Source organism: Anastrepha obliqua, chromosome 3 (genome assembly GCF_027943255.1).
Source record: "Anastrepha obliqua isolate idAnaObli1 chromosome 3, idAnaObli1_1.0, whole genome shotgun sequence".
Classification (NCBI taxonomy): domain Eukaryota; kingdom Metazoa; phylum Arthropoda; class Insecta; order Diptera; family Tephritidae; genus Anastrepha; species Anastrepha obliqua.
Window position 1 is genome coordinate 144,883,793 of NC_072894.1, and position 26,263 is coordinate 144,910,055.

General features: G+C 35.0%; 1 protein-coding gene across 1 annotated transcript in view; it reads right to left on the reverse strand.

Annotated features, from left to right (window-relative positions):
- The window catches only part of LOC129241441 (uncharacterized), a 76,982-nt gene extending 53,188 nt beyond the window's left edge, over positions 1-23,794 (reverse strand). Inside the window, exon 1 of the mRNA XM_054877743.1 lies at positions 21,701-23,794. Within this exon, the coding sequence (XP_054733718.1) occupies positions 21,701-23,605 (1,905 nt within the window). The 5' untranslated portion in view covers positions 23,606-23,794. The remainder of the gene's footprint in view (positions 1-21,700) is intronic.
- Positions 23,795-26,263: the final 2,469 nt, after the last annotated feature.

The following is a 26,263-nucleotide window of genomic DNA, read 5'->3' on the forward strand; positions in this document are numbered from 1 at the left end:
GTAAACAAGTCAAGCTCGAGTGTGTTCTTTGAATTTAACGATGGAAATTCAAAGAATTTGTTTGAAATTTTGTTATTCCAACAAAATTTCGACTTCAGACGCCTTAAAAATGTTGCAGACAACCTATGGGGACTCTGCTCTATCGCGTGCACGTGTTTTCCAGTGGTACAAATCGTTTAAAGAGGGCCGTACATCGGTTGAAAACTTGCCTCATGAACGTCGTCCAGCAACATCAGTAAACGACGAAAACATTCCGAAAAGTAAAGGAAATTGTGCTTGAGAATCGCACAAATCGCAAAATCGGTTAACGCTGAATATTATTTAGATGTTTTAAAGCGTTTGCGCGAGAACATTCGTCTTGAAAGGAAGGAATTGTGGGACAACAAGTCATGGTTCTTGCATCACGATAATGCACCAGCTCATACATCACGTCTTGTTCGCAATTATTTGAACAAAAATAATGTTAATATCGTTCCGCAAGCACCGTATTCGCCTGATATGGCTCCATGTGACTTTTTCCTGTTTCCCAAGCTCAAGTTGCCGCTCCGTGGAAAACATTTTGAGACAATTGAAGTCATAAAAGAGAATTCGAAGAACACACTCGAGCTTGACTTGTTTACAGTAGCACAGAAAATAAACTATGTGACATATCACGCTGAAATTTGCCATGCAAGCTTATAACAGTCCTACCAAAATACAAAAAATTTATTTTTGCCATGTCATCCGCGGACCGTTTTATTGATACCGTCTCGTTCATATTTGAGTAGAAGGTACTTATATATGCATATGTATAAAGCTTACCAAGGCGAAGAATTCACATACATAAAATTAAAGGAGCAAATAAATGAAACCACTACAGAATTTGGGCAGCCACAATTGTGTGAGAGGATACTATAATTTGTGATATTATTGTAAATGCTGCACAGGTAAACTATCGCTCACTCATTTTTATTTCGCTACCTAACTACGTACATATAATCATAGTTTGTAAGAAACACTTGAGGAGATAAATTTTCCTCTTGCTATCGAATCTCAGTATTGTCAACTGCCAGGTGTAGTCCACAGCCACAAACTTGCTTTCCTTGTACTGCTAGTTATTTAGGCTACACGCTGGGTTTAGCTGTTGTTGATGTGCCTATAAATTTCATTTACACTAAGTACACGTTTAATTAAGGATGCCAACTCACCAAGTATGCGGTTTGTTAACAAGCCAGATGGCTAACCAGTTACCAATTATCCAATTGCCGCTGAATGCCAGTTAGAGCGTAAGCAGTTGAAGTGCTGATGCCAAAAGCTGCTTAGTTGCATTCGCCTGAATGGATTGCGACGACTTAAGCCATTATCTCAAAGATATGCCGACGAAATTCTTCACGTTGCGTTGTACTCGTAAGCACACATTTGCACATGTGTGTATGTGTATCGGGCGTTACTCGACAGGTAGCTTTTCGGAGTTTACAGAAGCATCATCACACATTGAGGTTTTGCTTTGGAGCTATTTTACTTTAGAAATCCTGTTTATTCTACATTTTAAGCAAAATGAGCTGTTTTCCTACAGCCTAATAAATTAATCATTAAAAAAGTTTTTTGTGGCCCGTGCAAACACATTTTACAAGTACTCTAGTAAAATTTGGTCGAAAAAAATGGTACAAAAAATTTATTGCGCTTCAATTAGCGTAAATATTTTCATGACACAAACAAATTACGAACTAGTCAAAACGGATATAAATATTTGTAAATATAGGCTTTTTACCATGTTGGTTTTATGAATAATCAGAAGCCAACTTGTTTTTAATTCTTTTTAATTACTCTTTTTAATACGTTTTCCGCCTCTTTCCATATTATACACAACAACAGAAATTAGCTGCATGCAGACTCGAATTACCCTTCAATAACTCTGATTGCAATACTTAAATGAGTGTGATTTTTTTTTTTTTTGGTAATTATCTAATTGCATTTTTGTTCGCCGCGTATAACGTAAAATTTTATCAAAAGTCATAAACAAGATAAATTATATATTATTATTATATATTATTATACTATTATATAAATTAAACTATATGATATACACACATAAATTCACATTTAGTAATAAATTAACGGCCAAATATTTCTGGATATATGTATTGATATAAATTTGCAAAACTTTGAAACGCATAACTTCGCTGTTGCCACCATAAATGGTATAGTACACTTATTCATATTATCAATATGTAAATGGAAATATCCAAATAACTTGAAATCTACTTGTATGCGTTCCTGTACTACAAAAAAGTTTTTTAAGTTTTCTAGACGGGTATTTAAATGCCATTAAACTAAACTTTGGAAAATTATTTTGAGTTACATACATACATATACTCAAATGCAGACAACCACAGCAAACATTTTCAATGATGCATCGCGCCATTTCATTTGCCTGTGTTGAAAGAAATGCCCTATGCTTCCCCATTTGGTATCAGTTAAAAAGTTTTCACAATCCTATTGTAATATCTCTCCATTCTCCCTCACACAAGAGTTAAATACTTTTTTGTGCAGTGAAGTGAAAATACCAGAGGCGCGTGTAACTGTACAACTGTAACGAATGAATAAAGAAATCAATGATGTGACACAAAATAATTTGAGTCATAATTCGCGGTGCGTCGCGCCAATTTGTTTTGGTTATTACTTCCCCCTCGGAAGACTATTCCCCTGAAATACCTGTAATACTGGAATAAGGTAGCTTCGGAAAAGGCTCCTAGTGTCTTAGTAACTATAATATTTCTCACTTTTCTATATTGAAATTAGTTTGAGTTGGGGTTGGCCTGATGTATGAAGGTTGAAAAGAATGCAAATATAAAACTAAATAAATTTGTTTGCGATTTGGATAATAAAAGAATCATAGAAAATAGTATACAGTTTAGAAGTAACGGTAAGGTCTGGAAAGCAACATACCATTTTCACTTGAATCAAAATGGAAATAAGGAAAGAAAAACATTGAAAATATTTCAGTAATAGATTTGGAAGCCAGAGGACCTACTCATACTTATATATAGAGTAAAAAGTTGTTATGGATAGCTGTTATAGTCGGTTGGGCAAAAGCAAACCTCTGGGTGGATTCATGGCAGAAATCTAGAAAGTCTTTCGAACATGCATATCTTCATTATAAAAAATGTTTAATATCGCTTGCAAAAAAATGTCAAGACTCAATCTGCACACCCGAAAGTTAAAAAAAGTGGAACATTTGTATGATATTTTTTCAAATTTGTAAAATTTTTGTGAATTTTGAACACAGTTTGGAGTTTTGACTTATAAGATTTTTGTTTTATAAAAAACAATAGTACTCCGGCTATTTTAATACAATGACAATGACCGTGGTATGTGTTCTTGTACCTATAGGCGCTTCTGAATAACTTTTTTTTACTAAATCAAAACAATATTTTGAGTGATGGAAATTTTTATTTTGACTTTTACGCGCTCCATTGATTGTCTGTTTGTATACTGCAGCAACGCAATTAGCAAAAATTGTACAATAAATCTTTCGAGGGATGAGTAATTTTGCCCCACCTTGTATATATAAATAAAATATAGTTTAAAAAAACTAAAAAACACGCTTTTATTGCCAATCGAACTAAAAAGTAGAAAATAAATTTTAATGACAAAGAGACCTATAATGAAGTAATAGCAAATCGAACGATCAGTCATAGTCAACTACCTCAGAACAGAACTATAACAAAAATTAAGATACAAATAGAATAATTCAAATTAGTGTTAAAATTCTATTGGCAACTACCTATGTACAGAAGGTTATGAAAGTGAAGCAAAATGCATCCCACGCTTTTAACACTAATTTGAATTATTCTATTTGTATCTTAATTTTTGTTATAGTTCTGTTCTGAGATAGTTGACTATGACTGATCGTTCGATTTGCTATTACTTCATTATAGGTCTTTTGTCATTAAAATATATTTTCTACTTTTTAGTTCGATTGGCAATAAAAGCGTGGGAACGTGTTTTTAACACACTTTTATTAGGTCCGGTTGTATGTATGTATGTATGTATGTATGTATGTATGTATATATGTATGTATGTAACGGAATTTTGAGCTTAATTTTCACTGACTTCTAAAAATCTGATCGACTTGAAATTTTGCATACCTATCAAGGACCGATGACAATGCAATAATCTGATAAAAGTTTTCCATTATCGTTATTAGGATTGCCAGGATTAATATTATCTTTTTTTTTACTGTGGGCAAAAAGTAAGGTGAATTTGGTTGTAAAACGAAAAATCTTTATTTATTCTTGTAAATCAGTTTCTCAGGCTCCCTCCACGAAATAAGTTCTTCATCCCGATTACTTCTTTATCACGGCCGATAACTGAATAGCTTTAGACTCACAGTCGATAAGAAAGGAATTAAATATAACACGAATATATCGAATCATTTATTCACTGACTGCAATGATAACAATAATTTTCATTCATAATAACAAAAATAGTTTAAAGAAACTAAAAAATACGCTTTTTTGCTAATCAAACTAAAAAGTAGAAAATAAAAAATAGTTTAAAAAAACTAAAAAACACGCTTTTATTGCTAATCGAACTAAAAAGTAGAAAATAAATTTTAATGACAAAGGGACCTATAATGAAGTAATAGCAAATCTAACGATCAGTCATAGTCAACTACCTCAGAACAGAACTATAACAAAAATTAAGATACAAATAGAATAATTAACACACTTTTATTAGCTCGGGTTGTATGTATGTAACGGAATCTTTGAGCTTAATTTTCACTGGCTTCTAAAAATCTGATCGACTCGGAACACACAACATAGATGACTAGATGGGAAACTCTTTTTCTCGTGAGAGCGCTGAAAAATGTGCATTTTTTATAACGTTTGCCAATATTGCCACACCGGTAGAAACATGAACTGGCTTTTTTTAACAAAAATTGGGAATTTTTAGTTTCCACACCACCATTGAGGTTAGTATTTAGTGTGCGGTTGTGTAATAGTATTATATATTACTCGTAAACACCTACATATACTAAAAATAAAAAATTGTTAAAAAAAAACTAAAAACACGCTTTTTTGCTAATCAAACTAAAAAGTAGAAAATAAAAAATAGTTTAAAAAAACTAAAAAACACGCTTTTATTGCTAATCGAACTAAAAAGTAGAAAATAAATTTTAATGACAAAGGGACCTATAATGAAGTAATAGCAAATCTAACGATCAGTCATAGTCAACTACCTCAGAACAGAACTATAACAAAAATTAAGATACAAATAGAATAATTAACACACTTTTATTAGCTCGGGTTGTATGTATGTAACGGAATCTTTGAGCTTAATTTTCACTGGCTTCTAAAAATCTGATCGACTCGGAACACACAACATAGATGACTAGATGGGAAACTCTTTTTCTCGTGAGAGCGCTGAAAAATGTGCATTTTTTATAACATTTGCCAATATTGCCACACCGGTAGAAACATGAACTGGTTTTTTTTTAACAAAAATTGGGAATTTTTAGTTTCCACACCACCATTGAGGTTAGTATTTAGTGTGCGGTTGTGTAATAGTATTATATATTACTCGTAAACACCTACATATGGACTATGAATATGTTCGTGCGGTTTTTTTTCGAAATTTGAAACTTTATTGACGTAAAATGGTTACAAATTTAATATTCAAAGTATTGTCCATCGCTTACTACTACTTTTTCCCATCTTTCTGGCAATTCACGGATTCCCTTTGTGAAAAATTCGGTCGGTTTTGCCGCAATCCACGAATCGATCCATTTTTTGACTTCATCGTAATTACGGAAGTGCTGGTCAGCCAGGCCATGTTGCATCGATCGGAAGAGATAGTAATCGGATGGCGCAAGGTCTGGACTATACGGCGGGTGGGGTAGGACATCCCATTTGAGCGTTTCTAAGTATGTTTTGACCACTTGTGCAACATGTGGCCGAGCATTGTCATGTTGCAAAATAACTTTGTCGTGTCTATCGGCTTATTGCGGCCGTTTTTCTCGCAGTGCTCGGCTCAAACGCATCAATTGTCGTCGGTAGACATCCCCCGTAATCGTTTCATTCGGTTTCAGTAGCTCATAATACACAACACCCAGCTGGTCCCACCAGATACACAGCATAACCTTCAGGCCATGAATATTCTGCGCCGACGTCGATGTTGAAGCATGGCCAGGGTATTCATACGTTGCCCGACGTTTTGGATTGTCGTAATGGACCCACTTTTCATCGCCAGTCACAATTCGATGCAAAAAACCCTTTCTTTTGTGCCGTTGAAGCAGTTGTTCGCATGCCATAAAACGGCGTTCAACGTCTCTTGGCTTCAATTCATACGGCACCCAATGGCCTACCTTTCGGATCATTCCCATGGCTTTTAAACGTTTGGAAATGGTTGATTGATCAACTCCCAAAGTTTTTGCAACCTCTTCTTGCGTTTGAGCCGGATCTTGATCGAGCAATTCCTCCAATTCGGTATCCATGAACTTTGGCGGCGCACCCTCGCGTTCTTCGTCTTCCAAGCCAAAATCACCACTTTTAAAGCGTGCAAACCACTTCTGGCACGTTCGCTCAGCTAGAGCATGCTCACCATAAACTTCCACCAAGATACGATGACTTTCGGCTGCTTTTTTCTTCATATTAAAATAATGAAGAAGAATTCCCCGCAAAAACACATTATTTGGCACGAAATTCGACATTTTCAAGTGTGGTAAAAATATTGTTGTTTACGCTTCAAATAAAAAACTTATACTGACGTTTGTGCCTTACGACAGTAGCTCTCCAACGAATGTTTGGAAATGTGGATCGATGGAATAATAATCAAGTTACGCCATCTGTTGTAAAACCGCACGAACTTATTCATAGTCCTATTAAAAATAAAAAATTGTTAAAAAAAATCTAAAAACACGCTTTTTTGCTAATCGAACTAAAAAGTAGAAAATAAAAAATAGTTTAAAAAAACTAAGAAACACGCTTTTATTGCTAATCGAACTAAAAAGTAGAAAATAAATTTTAATGATAAAGGGACCTATAATGAAGTAATAGCAAATCGAACGATCAGTCATAGTCAACTACCTCAGAACAGAATTATAACAAAAATTAAGATACAAATAGAGTAATTCAAATTAGAGTTAAAAGCGTGGGATGCTGGATATAGTAAATATTACAATCATTCTATTGGCAACTACCTATGTACAGAAGGTTATGAAAGTGAAACAAAATGCATCCCACGCTTTTAACTCTAATTTGAATTACTCTATTTGTATCTTAATTTTTGTTATAATTCTGTTCTGAGGTAGTTGACTATGACTGATCGTTCGATTTGCTATTACTTCATTATAGGTCCCTTTATCATTAAAATTTATTTTCTACTTTTTAGTTCGATTAGCAATAAAAGCGTGTTTTTTAGTTTTTTTAAACTATTTTTTATTTAGTTTTTTTAAACTATTTTTTATTTTCTACTTTTTAGTTCGATTAGCAAAAAAGCGTGTTTTTTAGTTTTTTTTTTACTATTTTTTATTATGAATGAAAATTATTGTTATCATTGCAGTCAGTGAATTAATGATTCGATATATTCGTGTTATATTTAATTCCTTTCTTATCGACTGTGAGTCTAAAGCTATGCAGTTATCGGCCGTGATAAAGAAGTAATCGGGATGAAGAACTGGTTTCGTGGAGGGAGCCAAAATTTTGTTCCGTAAAATAATTTCAAAATTTATATTTTGATTATTTTATTGTAATTAACAAAATTACATCTTATATGAAAATTATTTCATCTTATATGAACATTGAATAGAGTAAATTTGTGTGTATGAGACTTGTAGTACCTACGCATGTGTAAAAACTTCTATTCGTTCTGCAGTGTCGCGTGCCCGAGTAAGTTCGAATTCGAAAGAGTATGTCGTAGACTCCCGAAATCAGTAAGAGTAACTCAGAGAGTGCAGGCATACGCAGACCGCGGGTTAGCTCTGTCTTTCTTACTCTTCTACAGAAGATCTACTACTGTGGGCAAAAAGTAAGGTGCATTTATTTGTCAAAGTTCGCGGGATTAAAATTTCGCTCGAGTTATTTTTTTCATGAGTTGGCAGCACTGTTAATAACATTTGGGCCAACTTTCATGTGAATGTCATTATCAGTAATATATTTACGCTTGTGTTTACCAAACGACCAAGAGTGCATTTTTCGATTTTTACAATGTCTGATTTGATTGAGCAGAGAAGTGCCATCAAATTTTGTTTGCGGAATGAAATTTCAGCTGCGGAAACGTTTAACATGCATAAGGCATTTGGTGATTCGACCATGTCGCAGAAAAATGTTTATAAGTGGTACAAAGACTTCAAAGAGGGTCGAGAACGTGTTAATGACTAGGAGCGCTCCGGACGACCATCGACGTCAACAGATGACCAACACGTCAATAAAGTGAAGGAGTTAGTGCTCAAAAATCGTCGGTTGACTGTTAAAGACCTTACTGATATGATCGGAATATCAGAAGGATCTGTGAAAACCATTTTGAAAGACCATTTGGGCCTACGAAAAGTCAAATTAAGTTTGGTACCGAAAACTCTCAATTTCTTGGAAAAAAGTCGTCGCGTTAATGTGTGTGAAACAATGCTTTCAGACTATCAGGACAAGCTCAAATGCATCATTACGGGAGATGAGACTTGGATTTATGCTTACGACCCTGAAACAACCGACCAATCAAGCGAATATCGTGCTAAAGGTGAGGCCAGACCGAAAAGAGCACGTCAAAGCCATTCAAAAATAAAGGTCATGATGACAGTTTTTTTCGATTTTCGTGGTGTGGTGCACTATGAATTCCTTCCACCTGGCCAAACTGTTAATAAGGAATATTATTTGAGCATTATGCTTCGTTTACGTGAAGCAATTCGTCTAAAAAGACCAGAATTATGGGCCAACAACTCTTGGTTTTTGCATCACGATAATGCACCGTCTCACACTGGACTCGTTTTTCATGACCATTTCGCCAAAAATTCCACGCATATTGTTCCGCAACCACCGTATTCGCCTGATTTGGCTCCGTGTGACTTCTGGCTATTCCCAAAACTCAAGAGACCACTCCGGGGAACGCGTTTCGAGTCGATTGAGGAGATAAAAGCTGAATCGAAGAAGGTGCTGATGGCTATACCGGAAATGGACTATTTGGCATGTTTCGGGGATTGGAAAAATCGTTGGCATAAGTGTATTTCATCGAGAGGGGATGAAATTGATTTACAAGAATAAAAAAGAATTTTTCATTTTACAACCAAATTCACCTTACTTTTTGCCCACAGGTAAAAAAAGAAAATATTAATCCTGGCAATCCTAATAAGGATAATGGAAAACTTTTAAGAAATTATTGCATTGTCATCGGTCCTTGATAGGTGTGCAAAATTCCAAGTCGATCAGATTTTTAGAAACCATTGAAAATTAAACTCAAAGATTCCGTTACATACATACATACATACAACCCGAGCTAATAAAAGTGTGTTAAAAAAAAAGTTTGCTAAGTTGGAAGAGAAGAGCGATTTTATGTTCCTTTTAATAAACAAATAAATAATTAATTCAACTTCTACGAACTTTTAGGTAACTCTTATAAAAGCGCTGTATACCAGTGCTTAAGCCCAGTTAACATTCATTCCACTATATATAATTGCTCTTCAGCTTTCCTATCCCTTAAAACAAAAAAGAAACAAAAATGCTGGCATGCCTAGATGCACATATATACTTGTGTGTTTGGCCACAAGCGTAGATGTACAAGTAACAAATTCTCATTCTCTCATTCCATTTACAGTTGGCACACAATTCCCATGATGTTTTTCCAACTGCTTCAGACTTAGCCCGTTTGCTATGTATTTCGACTAACTCTGATGTGGCTCCTACGATTCCTCCCTTCTTTTTGGTTATGTTTTTAATATGTTTTACAATAATCCACGCTGACATATTTTACTGAAAAAGAATTAGATATTTAAATGTTAGCCATGTAAGAGCGGATCCTATGAAATATATCGCAGACCATTCGTAAAGTTAACAAACACGACAAACCAACATCCCGTATCTGGTATATGGTGATTAAATGCACGTAAACGTTACTCAGTTCCTATATAAAATTGCAGGCATTAAAACTCGGACAGCTAGTTCGTAATGGGTTACAGGGTAAGTCCAATGGAACATAAAATATACTATCCGAAAAATAAAGGAAAGTATGCGTCAAAAAGACTAGTTCGGTACACCACTCTCTGTCATGAGTTTACTGTCGAAAACATTCACAGATAGTATATTGAAGATGGCGGAATATAAATTCTACGATTAGTAGACGAAGGCTTCAAGATATTAGCTTAACTCGACGTCCTGCCAAAAAATCACCTTTAATAATTCCACTTAAATATGTATTTGTGCGTATATAACTGGCGCTTACACTCTTTTTGGGAGTTTGGCCGAGCTCCTTCTCCTAATTGTGGTGTGCATCTTGATGTAGTTCCACAATTAAATATATACAGAGTAGTTATATCATACGCCGTTACACAGCTAGTAAAAAAAAAATATTAATAATAATGTAGCAAAGATTTAGATTTGTGGTGTTCGAACACTTACGTATGTCAGCAACCTTAAATTTCTGCAATATCGAAGTTTAAGTTAAGAGCGAAATTTAGCCACTATTGGCTTTGATTGCCTAATACTTCATGCGTTTTCGTACGACACTAAATAAAACTGTTTATGTTTTTAGTGTAGACTGACATTTGCAAAAAATGTGTAATACTCGTAAACTGTTTTATGTGCAGAAACGATGATTCAGTGGTGTGTTTATAATTATTGTTTTGTTTAGCGAGGCTTGTTTGCAGGGCTTACCTTATATTTCCGAGAATGTGAGCCGCTTTATACTACTTATCGGAAAGTTACATTTAATTGAATGTTTAGTTATAGAATTTTTTACCACGCTTTTTTTCAATATATGCAATTCGACACACCCTAGTGCACGCACATTTGCTCAACGGATAGGAATTAGACTTGCGGATAAAAATCTGTATCCGTATGATTTATTACTTTGTATCGATAATGTAACGCACAAGATTGAATATACAAATTAAACAATTCAATTTATTTGATAATTTCATTTTATTTTACGACGCGATCACTTTCAAAGGCGACACGATCACTTTCTTCTGTGCTTCTTTTACAATATTTTACTTAAGCTAAGCCTATCCAATTTTGCTAACCGTTAATCGTAAATATGTTTTTGCTAATTCCATACAATACCATTCATAAAAAAACATTGTCCAGAAATTTATCTACCGCTTTAGCGTGCCCTGTGCGAAACCTTTTCCATTCCTGCAATTTTCCTTTGCAATCAATGAAGATCATTTATATAGTTGTAGTGAGGCTTCGTTCTCATTCAACTCTTGTTGTTGTCGCTCTTACTATTTTCTGATTGAACTTTTATCAATGCGAGCGCGTAAAATCATTATGAGTATTTAAAGGTGATAATGAGGAAAACATACAGTGGTGGTTTTAATAATCCTTACTTAATAAGTTGGGGAAGTTAGCACGTTCCACTAACTATCCCCCCTTTCAATATCGGAACGTCCGCGGTTCGATAGCAAGATTGTGTGCGTAGGGAAATCTTTAGGTAAAAGCGGTTATTGTTATATGTAATGCAGGTGCACGTAAGTTTTGGTTGTCACAATGCATACTTCCTTTTATCAACAAGTTTGCAAGAGCGGTCACACGGCATTTAAGATTGGCTTTTGACACTTACAGAATTTGATTTAAAAATATTAAATTAGCTTAAACAACATTTAAATTTTTTATAAATTTTTTTTTTATACATAGGTATTAAATTATAATGGTAAATATTCAAGTTTAAATGCTTGTTGGTTTTGCTTCGAAATCAATCACTTGCTTAGCCTTTCTCAGATAGTCCCCTTTCATCGAGGCAACAATAAATTTCTGTATAATTTTTTTAACGTAAATTGCTTTTGTGAATTCTAGTGCCATTTATCAATACAGTAGTTCCTAAATCTTTTTCAATTACCTTTTCCACAAACACTTTGTCAAATTTATTTCCCAATCTTCTATTTCGTCTAAGAAACACCTTTTCACCAGGCTGATAGGTTTTAGTGCTTTTCTTCTTATTAAATTTTTCTAAAGTTTTTTCTTGGGCTAACCTTAATTCGTTTTTAATAATTTCTAGTGTATCTATCGATGGGCTGTGAAAAACATCAACGAGTTTAGATTTAATAGTTGAATGGATACTATTATTGTACTTATGTGTAGCTATTAAGATTAGGTCATTAGTCTCAGATATTTGTTGTTGTTCCTTGATACAACGAGCTATCTCTAGCAATGTGGACTGGAACCTTTCGACCTGTCCATTACTCTCGCTATGAAGTGTAGGGATGAAAAATTGTTCAATTGAAAAATTGTCCCTTAGAATTCTAGCATAGCATCCTTAATGTCGATGGTGGAACGTGAAGCTATTGGCTTGACAATGGCAAACTTAGAAAATTTATCAATACAACTTAAAAAATATTGTTTTCCTGTAATAAGTATGTCGATGTGGAGTATTTCTCCAGGGTAATTGGGTATCGGGGTTTTCCCTATATCCGGGTTAGGTGGCTTCCTCTGGTATTTGTTTTCCATACAAATTTTGCAGTTGGAAATTAAAGACTTTAACATTTTTCTCATATTTGGAAAAAAATATTCATTCGAAATCTGTTGAAAATTTTCATGGAGACACCTATGAGCCCTGTTATGCTCTGTGGCTATCGTTTCTAATTGATCGTTTTTATTGACTAAATCGATCACGAACTTTTCGGTGTGAACAAATTTTGTCCCGGGGAAATGCTTTGTTAGGTCATTCTGGATTTTGGCTAGGACTTCAAGTTCACAGTGCAGGCAGTTTGTAACTATTGGATTTATAACATCTTTCAGACATTCGATTAGCCTTTCGATGGTGTCAAAACGAATGATATGTCGTCGTAATCTTTGGAAAAGAATTTTTGTTATTTTGCTGAAGTGGTCAGACTTAGATATCACTAATTGGTTTTTGAATTGGTTGACAGGGTATTTGATTGTTTTAATTACTTTGCTAGAAGACTTCTCACTATGAACGGTTTCAACTTCAGTTGATTGACTCAGGCTGTGGATGTATTGCCTGGACAATGCATCGGCTACTTTATTGTCCTTGCCTGGCTTATAGTGTAGATTCGGTGAGAATTCTTCGATGAAAGTGCGCCATCTTTTCATTTTTGTGTTTGGATTTTTATCCGACATAGCAAAAATTAGTGGCTGATGATCAGTAAAAATGTTAATTTTAGTAACACCGTACAAATAATGACGCAAACTTTTTAATGCCCACACAATCGCAAGGAGCTCTCGTTCGTTGGTAGCGTAGTTTTATTCTGTACTAGATAACGTACGAGAAATCATAGTAATAGGCCTATCATTTTGTGATAAAACTGCTCCTAAGGCGCTCGAAGATGCATCTGTGGCAAGTTCAAATGGTTTACTGTAGTCTGGGTGTTGGGGGAGAACATCCTCCGATGCCAATATTTTTTTTATTTTTTGAAATGCATTTATAGCCTCGGAGTCAAAAGTTATAGAAACACTTTGGGACTTATTCGCGCCAACATTCCCATTTTCACCCCTAAGAAATTTTGTAAGCGGTTTTACAATGCCGGCGTAGTCCTTCACAAATCTCCGATAGTACCCCGCTAACCCGAGGAATGAACGTAATGCTCGGAGAGTATTTGGGGTTTTATAATTGAGGATGTCATTTACTTTACTTAGGCATGTCCGAATGCCATTTCGTGCAATTAAGAATCCCAGAAATTCAACATCAGTTTTAAAAAATTTGGATTTTTCCGATGACACCCTCATTCCCGCCTTTTCTAAACCTTGCAAAATCGTATTTATGTGTTCTAAATGTGTTTGTTCATTCGGTGAAAAAATGATAATGTCATCCATGTAAACATGACAACATTTTCCTATGTATTCACGAAGAACATCATCGATGGCTCGTTGAAAAATGCTAGGGCCATTTTTTAGGCCAAACGGGAGGCGGCAGAACTCATACTTTCCATTGTTGACACTGAAAGCTGTTTTTGGTCGATCCTCTTCACACAAAAGAATCTGGTGAAATCCAGATTTAAGGTTATGAGTAGTGTAATATTTCGACTTTCCTAAGTTCGCCAAAATTACTGATGTGTCTGGGATAGGATACCTATCCGACATTGTGTATTCATTTATTTTTCTAAAGTCTATCACCATTCGTAATTTTCCTCTACCATTTTCATCTAGTCCTTTTTTGGAAACTACATGAACGGGAGAGTTGTAAGCGGAAAACGATTTGCGGATTATTCCATCTTTTAGGAGAGTCGATATTTCAGAATTTATGAATTCTGCAGAGGAAACAGGGTAGGGATAACTTTTGGTATAAATTGGCTCATTTGTGGTCATACGAATTCTGCCCTGTACTTTGGTGTTATAAGGCAATGCCCTATTTACCTCGGCAAACGCATTAATGTTGATATTAATCATATCATTGAACTCGTTTTCAATATTAACTGGAACAGAGTCTTCTATTGTTATCAAATTCACTTGACTGCAAGGAAGATGCTCAAGTCTTGTCTGCCCGTTGTGGTACAACAAATACCCTTTTTCTATGTCAACGCTTGCGTTGATTTTTTTTTAAAAGTCGTATCCAACGATACCATCGAATGTTTTTAAATTCTCGAGCAAATAAAAAGTTGTCGTATTATCTATTATAAAATATTTAGTAGACACATTTTATTAATAACGTTAACACCATTAATAGATTTTAGGTTAAATGGCTTATCCATATTTTTTACGCCTTTCAGAAATTCAAAGTTTTTGATATAATTTTTGGAAGTATCGGTATCTATTAAAATGCGTAGCTCCTGTCCGTTTGTTGCTTTCTTCTTAACAAATGGCAGGAGCGAATTTAGTTTAAAAGGTTAATTTCTCAAGTTCACGAAATGAGCCGCACATCGCCAAGCAGGGTATGCAGAAGTATCGCCCTTGAATTCCGGAAGGGACTTTATTAAATCTAAGCTCGTATTATCTGAACTAACACTAGGATCAATGGCGACCGGCAAATAAGTTTCTAGGCTGGGTGGAGCTAAACGATTGAGAGCTTCGGAGAGGCGATTAATTTCCTCTGAAAATCCGTTCCTAGCCTCCTCATAACAATTCCTTACTATTTCTAACACTTGTTCACGTGTAACACTCATTTTAGCTTATTTCTTTACACTTACTATTAATTCTTTTAAAGCACCAAAACCTTATCGCTTTAAACGAAATATGTGGATCAATAAAAAAAAAATTTTTAGAAAAGTTACGCGATTTTATAACCTAAAATGTTACTTAGGTATTTTTTAAGTATTAAAATTACAACTTAAACAAAAGTTTTTCGAAAAATACAAAAAGCATTAGTATTCAAAAAGCGTATCTAGTTATTTGTTTCTTCCAAAATTTATTGGTAAAATCACTTTGTAGTTCAAATTTATATTTAATATCAAAAATTTATTTTCAAATTGAAATCCAAATCACATCACAAAAAAATCACAACAAGAAATAATCTTGAATAATTACTTACAAAAATTCTTTTCGATAATTCTTGGAGTTGATCTTATGCAAAGTTCTGGTCCGTTTAATTTTTATATCCTTCAGCAAGTGAGGTCCTTATCCTGCCGGCTGTTTCTCGATTTGGGACTGTACTTTTATGTAGTCCTCTTACGGTTGAAAATTTTTTGCGACAGGCCCCACGTTGGGCGCCAATTAAACAATTCTATTTATTTGATAATTTTATTTTATTTTACGACGCGATCACTTTCAAAGCCGACGCGATCACTTTCTTCTGTGCTTCTTTTACAATATTTTACTTAAGCTAAGCCTATCCAATTTTGCTAACCGTTAATCGTAAATATGTTTTTGCTAATTCCATACAATACCATTCATAAAAAACATTTTCCAGGAATTTATCTACCGCTTTAGCGTGCCGTGTGCGAAACCTTTTCCATTCCCGCAATTTTCCTTTGCAATCAATGAAGATCATTCATATAGTTGTAGTGAGGCTTCGTTCTCATTCAACTCTTGTTGTTGTCGCTCTTACTATTTTCTGAATGAACTTTTATCAATGCGAGCACGTAAAATCATTGTGAGTATTTAAAGGTGATAATGAGGAAAACATACAGTGGTGGTTTTAATAATCCTTACTTAATAAGTTGGGGAAGTTAGCACGTTCCACTAACTTACATATCCGTATTACTGTATTTGCACGTATGCAAGATCAGAAATTTTTACAGAACGTTTCCAATCTCTCACCTGCCTGAAATTTATCTGCGTCTAATACCCTATTGTGTTCCATAGGGCGCAAGGGCACGTTTCGAATACCGGAGAAATAAGTAAAGCGTAACACTTTGTTTTAATTTGTGAGTTACGTTCGTACAAATACAAATACATAAACACATATACATAGAAATCGCAATAAATGAGGTATAGCAAACCTTTTAGACAACAACAAAAAAATTTACACACAACCGCTAGATTCACCTTGGGCCATGTGTAGTTGCATGAACAACATAACACATACGACTTCTCAGAAGCGCCTCAGAATATGGCGGATATGAGCAAACACCTTGTGGCAATGAATAGTCAAGTATAAGAGCTAAATGTAACATGATGTATACTTCGTACAGAGGTATATTTTCTGCGGATTGTGAATAAAATGTGTTGCGCTTTACTTCGCACAAACAGTTTTTGAAAGTATCATGGCCTTACGTTGCACACATTATAATAAGGTGTTCACCATCAACATCACCACGCATTGCAACTTCGCCCACAACTGTCCTTAAGATTGCACTAATTGCTCAGCGGCAGCCAAAACGCCTCAAAGTATGCAGACTTTCTGCAAAGTTTGCAAATTTTCAACTGTCAACAAAGCTCGAAAAATGCTTGGAATACAAAAATTTAAAAATTATAAAAATGAAATGGGGCAAAGCCGTCAGAAAAGAGCAAAGTTTGCATGTAATGTGGTCATAAAAAGCATAACAACGTGCATAGCGGCAATCCGGGGTCATTACGTCCTATGATATGAAACTAAGCGCTTAGCAGAATTTTGTATAGTTGAACTTTGCAATATTAAAGAATACATTTTTTTATGTCACTTGTTTTAATTTACTTGTGAAATAATGGATATATATTGTAATATTAAGCAGTTTTGCAGTGGCGCGTACATGTCATTATGCTAATAAATAAAATCTTACCTTCAATAATAAGTAATAGGTAAAAAATACGTAAAAAATTTTAAAACAACAAAAATATGACATAACTGTATAACTTCTCACAAAAACATTTTTGGAAACCTGTGAAAAACGAAAGAATTTGCAACAGAACAAAATTACGAAGAATATCTTCAAAGCCATACATTCAGATTTTAAATGAAAATGAGCTCACATATTGTACGTTGTTCCTACATTCACGAATGTCAAAATAGTTTCAACATAGCGACATATGTAGTGTTGATTGTAAACCAGAAAGCATATAGGCGCAAATTGAAGAAATCGAATACCTACTTCTTTTATCTGCCGTTTGTGCTACTCGTAGTACATGCCATTTTAAGGCTTCAATGCAAGTTAGGACATTCTTTTTCATAAAGAGGGTAACATGGGGAAATTAGTGTTTGACTTAAGTAATAATTCTTTGCTGCACACAGCTGGAGATTCTCTATAAATATGCGACTTCGTTGTAATTGTTTACAGGTTCACTTTTGCCCCACCTTCATACATGCCAACTCGAATACTCTCCAATATATCAATGCATGTCCTCTTTATTTTTATGTCCAAGAAGCATTCTTCATTCCATAAAATTCCTTATAAATTTTTGTAATGGGTTCCGCCTTTCCCCGTAATCGTACGAAGCGCATTGAATACATACTCACATACGCACACCAGAACTAATCAATGGATAAGTGGAATTTTTATACATGCGAGAATTTGTGTTTGCAACCATATTTATATGTACCTATATGTGTACTAGGGATGCGTATATTAGGGAGACATTTTGATATTGTTAAAGTAGCCCCGGCTTACACCTCCGGACATAACTTTTTCAATACGACTAAGTATTCATTAACTGAAAACATATAAGCATATCATAAAATGAAGAATTTAAAGCTTGGGAGAAACTGAATTTAAACATCACAAATTTAATTTTAAATTGTATTTTAATTTTAAAGAAGAATTCAAAATTCAAATTCAAAAGTGTCTTGTAACTTTTGAAAGTAATAATAAATATAAAAAAAATATACCAAAAAGGAACCTCTCAACATATTTATTCTCGTTAAAACAAATATAGGTAACTAGCGGACCCTCTGCCTGCTTCGCTAGGCATTTCAAAATTAGAAATGAATAATGAACACTCGATTTAAATTCACTCTATGTGTATTTATTCTTTTTTTACAATATAAAAATAATGTCAATTTTAAACTCAAACTAACACAAAGCCTTTGCGTAAACTACATTTTTTGTTTTGCCCTGAGTTGTGGTATAAATAAACAGAACTGATGGCTTACCTACGCGTGAACATGATACATATAATTGTCCGTGGGAGAAGCATGGATATTCTAAGTCAATTCCTTGTGTTTTGTTTATTGTCATTGCAAATGCAAGACGTATTGGAAATTGCAATCTTTTGAAGTCAAAAGCTAAATCTGGTGGAGTCAGCGGAATACGCGGAATCAATACGTCTTCCCCTTTGAATTTTCCTTTTAAAATTGTTGCTTAAATAAGATTCTTCATGACCTTTTTGACTGCTAATCTTGTTCCGTTGCACAATCGTGGCTGATTTAAATTTCTAAGTAAAATAATTGGTGCACCAACTTTCAATTGTAAGCGATGAGCCGGCAGTCCAGGTAAATCCAAGGAATTTAAAAATTCTGTTGGATAATTTACAGCGTCATCTTGATTTATAACTGTATCAATTGATTTAAATCTTACAATCTCACCAGGCACATCATTTAAAATATTCGCATTTAATTGACCAACATCCTTATTTTTCGCAGCCAGTATTGCCTTTCAGCTAACCAATTGTGATTTTGATAATTTTGCGCAACATTTGGAAAAACACTTGAAACTAATTCTTGTTTTGTGTGTGCGAAATTACAAAAATTATCTGGCAAAGTGATTAAGCCAGTAGCAGCATCAATAGGAATTTGTCCATTTCCTATCTTCAGAAGTTGTCTTGAAAATTCGTCAGCCGATGCATAATTTTGCAAATAAACTCGCAGATTTGTTTTCAAAGTCAAAGTTTTTACGTGCCTCCATAAATGGGATGTCTTTAAACATGCTTTTAATTCATCTGCTGGTGTTGAACGGGGAATTACTGGCAAAGTTTGAAAAAATCACCAGACAATAATATTAAAGCGCCACCAAATATTTCTTGATTATTACGTAAATCTTTCAAAGTTCTATCCAATGCTTCTACTGATTTTTTATGTCCCATTGTACATTCATCCCACACAATTAATTTGCTCGTCGGCTTTCGCGTTTTCTTTTTTTGGTTTTAGACTTTCACCACAAAAAAATTACTCAAACCCATGAACAAAGTTATATTAATAGAAACCTGATCTTAATACTCGAGCTACCATCAAATTAACACATTTTATTTTTTAAAAGAATATTTATGGCGACTGTCGATCCATATTGATGGATTTCAAAAAATGTATGGATTCAACCGCTGAATGATTTCGTATATTTTAAATGCATCTGAACTTTTACATTTGCGCATTTATATATATGTATTTAACATTTAATTTAAGTAAACGTTTCAATATTTGACCAAAAACTTTGAAGTTCGAAAAATACAGACTTATGGTTATTAATGGAATCAAATATATTTAACGAATTTTTATTTTATCTAAATCATAAAACGTTCAAATGAAGCTCAAAATATTTTTCCAGTTTAAAAAAAAAAGCAATGTGCTTTGATGCCGTGTTACGCATGCATAAAAAGGAAAGAAAAGAGAGGGCAACTATTGCGTTACGAATAATACAGTCGCATACGTCACTCAACATCGAAACAATGTTATTCATGTCTGTGTATATTCTATTCATTTGCGTGTATTCTCATTCCGTATACGTAATGTCCGTATAAGGGAAACACGCAAATATTGTATTTTTCACACTTACACAACGCACGCATACTTTTACCGATTTGTAAAACTTCTTGTAAAACTTGTAAAACTTCACATAAACCATCTATGGACCAATACCAATGATCTGTGAAAGTTTGATTGAAATCGGTGAATGCGTTTAGGCGTGAATCGGCGACTAACGAACACAAAAAAACGTCTCCATTTTTATATATAAGATAGGTAATTTGGTTCGAAAAGCCAAAATGTCCCCTTAATAGAAGAAATAAAAAAAATAAAGTATAAAATTCAGTTTCGTTAAACTTTTGAACAAGAAACTTAAATCCTGCAGATAAATAAAAAAACTAATACTAAATAAAGAAAATTAAAAATTACTTAAAACCTTATGTAGATTTTTATTGGGTTTCATTGTTTCAATGGACATTTATGGGCTAAGGTATATATATATGATATAAGGAGTCAGCCGCTAGCACACATTGTTTCCAAGTAAGTAAATAAAAACAAGTTTCTGGGAGATCGAAAGCTTTTATTCTAATCAAATTTTATAAAAAAAAGTTTTTACTTCTTCCAATTCCATAGTTCAAAAGTTTTGGTATTCCGGGATAAAGACCCGGGACATGAAAAACAACCGTGACTCTCATCCCTAATGTGTACGTAGACGAATGCGTACGTCTTTGCTACGTGCCTACATGCATGCCAATTGATATTTATTGAGTATTTGTGGAACGAATCATCAGCATTTCATTGCGCACGTTTATATTTACATCTGCGGTCGAATGGTTGAAAATATTTTACGATGCTCAGTCATATCAGCATTTGCTTATGTACATACAGGGGATGAATTATTTTTTAAAATATTATATACTCATACAGTTTTCTATAGCTACATTCAATATCTTCTGAATTATTTACAACAATTTTTTTGTTATGGACAAACAATTTCATCTTCCAAAGGGTAATATGTAGGTCCTTTCATATTTATTGCAGTGGGCAATTGATGTATGTAGAACTATTACATATATATATTTTTTTTTTAACGAATGGAAAATCAATCTAAATGTTGTACATTGTGAATTAACTACGAATTCAGTTACGTGATTACTTTAAAAATTTAAAATTCAAGATTGAACAACGAAACGCAGAAAAATGGAAAGGCTGATCCTCCCCGAGCTGGTATTTTATCGAGATTAAAATGGCCTTCGTGGTTTGAAAATGGTTGCAAGTATAGAACTAACTTATTTACTTTTTTACACATTTCACAGAAAAGAGAGAAGCAACAGTTAAGAGGCCTATAAAAATATGCATACTTAAGTCACCAGACACCAAACTTATTTGTCCTCTACTTACTTATCAACACCGACCTTGATTCTGAAATATATTAAAGAGGAGGAAGAACGCAGTTTACATACTCGTACAATGATAAATGTATACATTTTCGTTGATAAATACGTATCACTTCTAATGTTATTTTTTTCATTGGTCGTTAATATGTCCCTCTCAAACTGTTTTATAGCTTTATTATTAGGTCGAAACTCACCTGATAATCCATGGAGTTCCCATATCCCATATGATTGCATGAGCAAGAGCAATGTTTGATATGCTGCTCCAATTCATTATCGATAACATGCTGATGTAGCGACGCCAGTGCTGTCACAGATTTTTGGTCTGTCACCATCATATTGGACACTGGCGCTGAGTTGTGGCAATTCCCGTCATTATCTGATGGGATGCATAACATCGAGGGAAGATGTGGGAGCTCTGCATGGCTGTGTAAATGTAAGTTCTGAAGTTGTTGTTGCTGCTGTTGCGTTACTTTCTTGTCGAAACGGCCTTGTACATTTAATCCGACTACGTCAATTGTTGATTTAGATAGCACATCTAGTCCTTTTATTGGTGCTGTCGAGGCCGTTTTTTTGCCATCAGACCTTGGATTTGTAATTAAGGTGGAATTTTGTAGAGTACAATTCCCGCCATCAGCATTCAAACCTGCATCAAACTGCGTACTCATATCCAACGAGTTGGCTTTCAGCAAATTGCGAACGCTTGAACTGTGAACGCTTTGCCCTGTTGTCGTGCACGACCGGCTGTTACTGCTGCTGCCACTGTCATTGACAGAGGCTTCTGCTAAACTTCTGCCACGCTGAAGCGTCGATGCAGTACGAACACCGTTGTATGAGAGGCTCTTTCTTCGCTGATGTTCGTGAAAAGCTTTAAAAGCAACAGTTTTCTCTTCAGGCGTAAATAATGGCGCGGGTAATTTTAAGGGATAACGCGATGATAATGGAAGAAATGTGCTGCCGTAGCCACTTTGCGCCACATTTTTGCCACCATTTATTTTAGCTGTGAACAACGGTGGGGGGGTGGTTTCGGGGGTTGAGTGTTCTTTACATACCATTCCATTACTTAATATCGAATTCACTGAGCCTGCAGAATTCAACGGTCGTTCGTTAAGTAAATAATCAACATCTTTTGATACGCATTCGGTAACAGCCTCAGCTACTTGTGTATTTGTTTTGTGAGTGGTAACGGCAGCGGTGGCCGCCGACAACATAAGACGCATCATTTCGATCGAGTTCGAAGCCAATGGCACTGTGCACGATCCGGTCTCAGTAGCACTATCGTCACAGTCTACGTCTACATACGATTTCAACCAGTGGTCAGAGTTGGTTTGGCTACCCTTGCCGCTGACGTTGTTGGTGGTGTCCTCTGAACCAAGCTCATCAGAAGTGTTGGACTCGATTTCTACCAAGGAAGAATTCCACCTTTTGCGTTGGCCAATGATCGAAGCGGCAGTAGAGTTGGCACCGTACTTCCAGGATGTTTTGTTAGTTCCAAGTACACGTTTCAGCGTCTCTCCAGCCTCTATTTTGCAATCCTTTTTTTGCTTTTCCAACTGCTGAAGAGTCTTGAAAGCCTTTCGTGCCGGCTGGGTTTGATAATGTGTTGCGCATCGTCTAATCGGCGGTGGCGTGTAGACGGGGGAAGCACTGAAAGACCGAGGCGGTGAGCCCGAATTACTAATCGGGGGCACATTGGGAGCCTTAGATCTCGAGGCGGCAATTTTTTTCCCATGGGCACTGCTACGTGCTGTCAACGAATTCGCCGAAAGGGAAAGAGCGCGCGTGAATTTTAAACGTCTGCCACTTGCGTTATTGCTTGATATGTTCTGTTGCTGCAGAAGAAGTTGACGCCTTCGAGCCGCCGCAATCAGGTTACATTCATTAATAGTGGGCAGTTTCAATATATGCGGATACAGTTGCGCATAGGTTAGTTTCGGTTGAAATTGCTGCTGCTTCAGTTTTTGGGTCTGTTGCAGCAACCTTTCACCTGTCGGTGGGGATGGGGGCTCGAATATGCTTCTTCTACTAAGCGCGAGGAATGCTTTTTGTTCCTCTTCTTCGAGTGCCTTGAGAGCACGCAAATCCCATTCACCAGATGACATTTAATAGCGTCAGAGCGCTTACACTCGGCAAACTGCCAGTGAAGGAGCGACGGTGTGCGCATGTGAACAAAAACACAGATCAGGGCATTACTTATATTTTTAACCTTTACGGTATACTATAGACGGCGCGAGTTTTTCTGAACCACTGAAATATTTGTATGTGCACCATTTAGCAGTTGTACGTTTCATAGCAGCTTAAGAACTATTATTGCCTAAAATGTATGCACGAATTTTATACATATGTATATATTTTTATATTAAGCGATTGTATTTGCCACAATCGGTTTTTTTAACACACTTCCCACACAATACATTACCTAAGCACAAATTCTAGAAGCATGACCTTAACTTTTTTTAAACACTTTCGTTTATACACTTCTTTTTTTATTTGCAAATGCAATTCGTTTCCAAAATATGTATTCCTGTCACACTATTCTCGAGCAGGAGTCATCCTGAATGTTTATTTTCCTGCCGCGTCAGACATACTCAGTTCAGCGTCGAGCAACGATTATATGAATAGGCACGTTTCAACTGACTGAATGCATAGGCAACGTGTTTCTCGTTTTATACAGCATCACTACGAGCATCTACAGGACAGGCAACAGCAGCAACTGTTGCCGCAGAAATCCGAGCGCACCACACCTCGCAGATGAAGAGTTGGCAGCACATGCCAGGTTGCATAGCCAGGGAATGTTAAACTTTAATCACAATATTTAACATTCTCATAACATAAGCAGCAAATATGTTGTAAGTATTACGGGAATTCTCTATGTCTAGCATACGGGCAGGTTCTGTAATTCACTTTCAAGTGAATGACAACGCACCTGTCCGATGATTGCAGAATAATAAGAAAACCCGAAACTAAAATATGCACTAACACGAGAGCCCCTGCTGCCTTAAAAGAAACAACAATGGAAACCGGGCACAGAGTCGCATTTATTTTCCTACAATCCGTTGCCAGAAAACATGGGAATAGGCGTAGAAAATCTTGAAGGTATTTCAAATATTTTCTTGTTTGTTAGTTTACCATTGCCAGCTTGTTTTGCAAAAGTTTTACAGGACATAGAGACTCCTCCTACTAAGTTCCACAAACTGTTGCCGTTAACAGCAACCGGTTGTCCCACTGTTAGCAGAGAGCTCTTAAAAGTTCATTGGTCATACCTTCATACAACAGAAACTTAAAGGCCTACCTACATACAATTTTTTTATTCGCTTCGCTGTTGTTGAGCGGAAGAATGGGTAAATTGTGCAATATCAAGTTGGTAAAAGGTATAATTTAGATTACTAACTGTTTATTATACTTACACTTACATTTATTAAAATTTAAGTTTTGGAAAAATTTTGTTTATTTACATCATTGCTTTGGGTTTGGCGATGCTATGGGTTTGTGTATGTATAAGTATTCTTATACTCCTTTTTAACACACTTTTATTAGGTCGGGTTGTATGTATGTATGTATGTATGTATGTATGTATGTATGTATATATGTATGTATGTAACGGAATCTTTGAGCTTAATTTTCACTGACTTCTAAAAATCTGATCGACTTGAAATTTTGCATACCTATCAAGGACCGATGACAATGCAATAATCTGATAAAAGTTTTCCATTATCGTTATTAGGATTGCCAGGATTAATATTATCTTTTTTTTTACTGTGGGCAAAAAGTAAGGTGAATTTGGTTGTAAAACGAAAAATCTTTATTTATTCTTGTAAATCAGTTTCTCAGGCTCCCTCCACGAAATAAGTTCTTCATCCCGATTACTTCTTTATCACGGCCGATAACTGAATAGCTTTAGACTCACAGTCGATAAGAAAGGAATTAAATATAACACGAATATATCGAATCATTTATTCACTGACTGCAATGATAACAATAATTTTCATTCATAATAACAAAAATAGTTTAAAGAAACTAAAAAATACGCTTTTTTGCTAATCAAACTAAAAAGTAGAAAATAAAAAATAGTTTAAAAAAACTAAAAAACACGCTTTTATTGCTAATCGAACTAAAAAGTAGAAAATAAATTTTAATGACAAAGGGACCTATAATGAAGTAATAGCAAATCTAACGATCAGTCATAGTCAACTACCTCAGAACAGAACTATAACAAAAATTAAGATACAAATAGAATAATTAACACACTTTTATTAGCTCGGGTTGTATGTATGTAACGGAATCTTTGAGCTTAATTTTCACTGGCTTCTAAAAATCTGATCGACTCGGAACACACAACATAGATGACTAGATGGGAAACTCTTTTTCTCGTGAGAGCGCTGAAAAATGTGCATTTTTTATAACATTTGCCAATATTGCCACACCGGTAGAAACATGAAGAGGTTAGTATTTAGTGTGCGGTTGTGTAATAGTATTATATATTACTCGTAAACACCTACATATACTAAAAATAAAAAATTGTTAAAAAAAACTAAAAACACGCTTTTTTGCTAATCGAACTAAAAAGTAGAAAATAAAAAATAGTTTAAAAAAACTAAAAAACACGCTTTTATTGCTAATCGAACTAAAAAGTAGAAAATAAATTTTAATGATAAAGGGACCTATAATGAAGTAATAGCAAATCGAACGATCAGTCATAGTCAACTACCTCAGAACAGAATTATAACAAAAATTAAGATACAAATAGAGTAATTCAAATT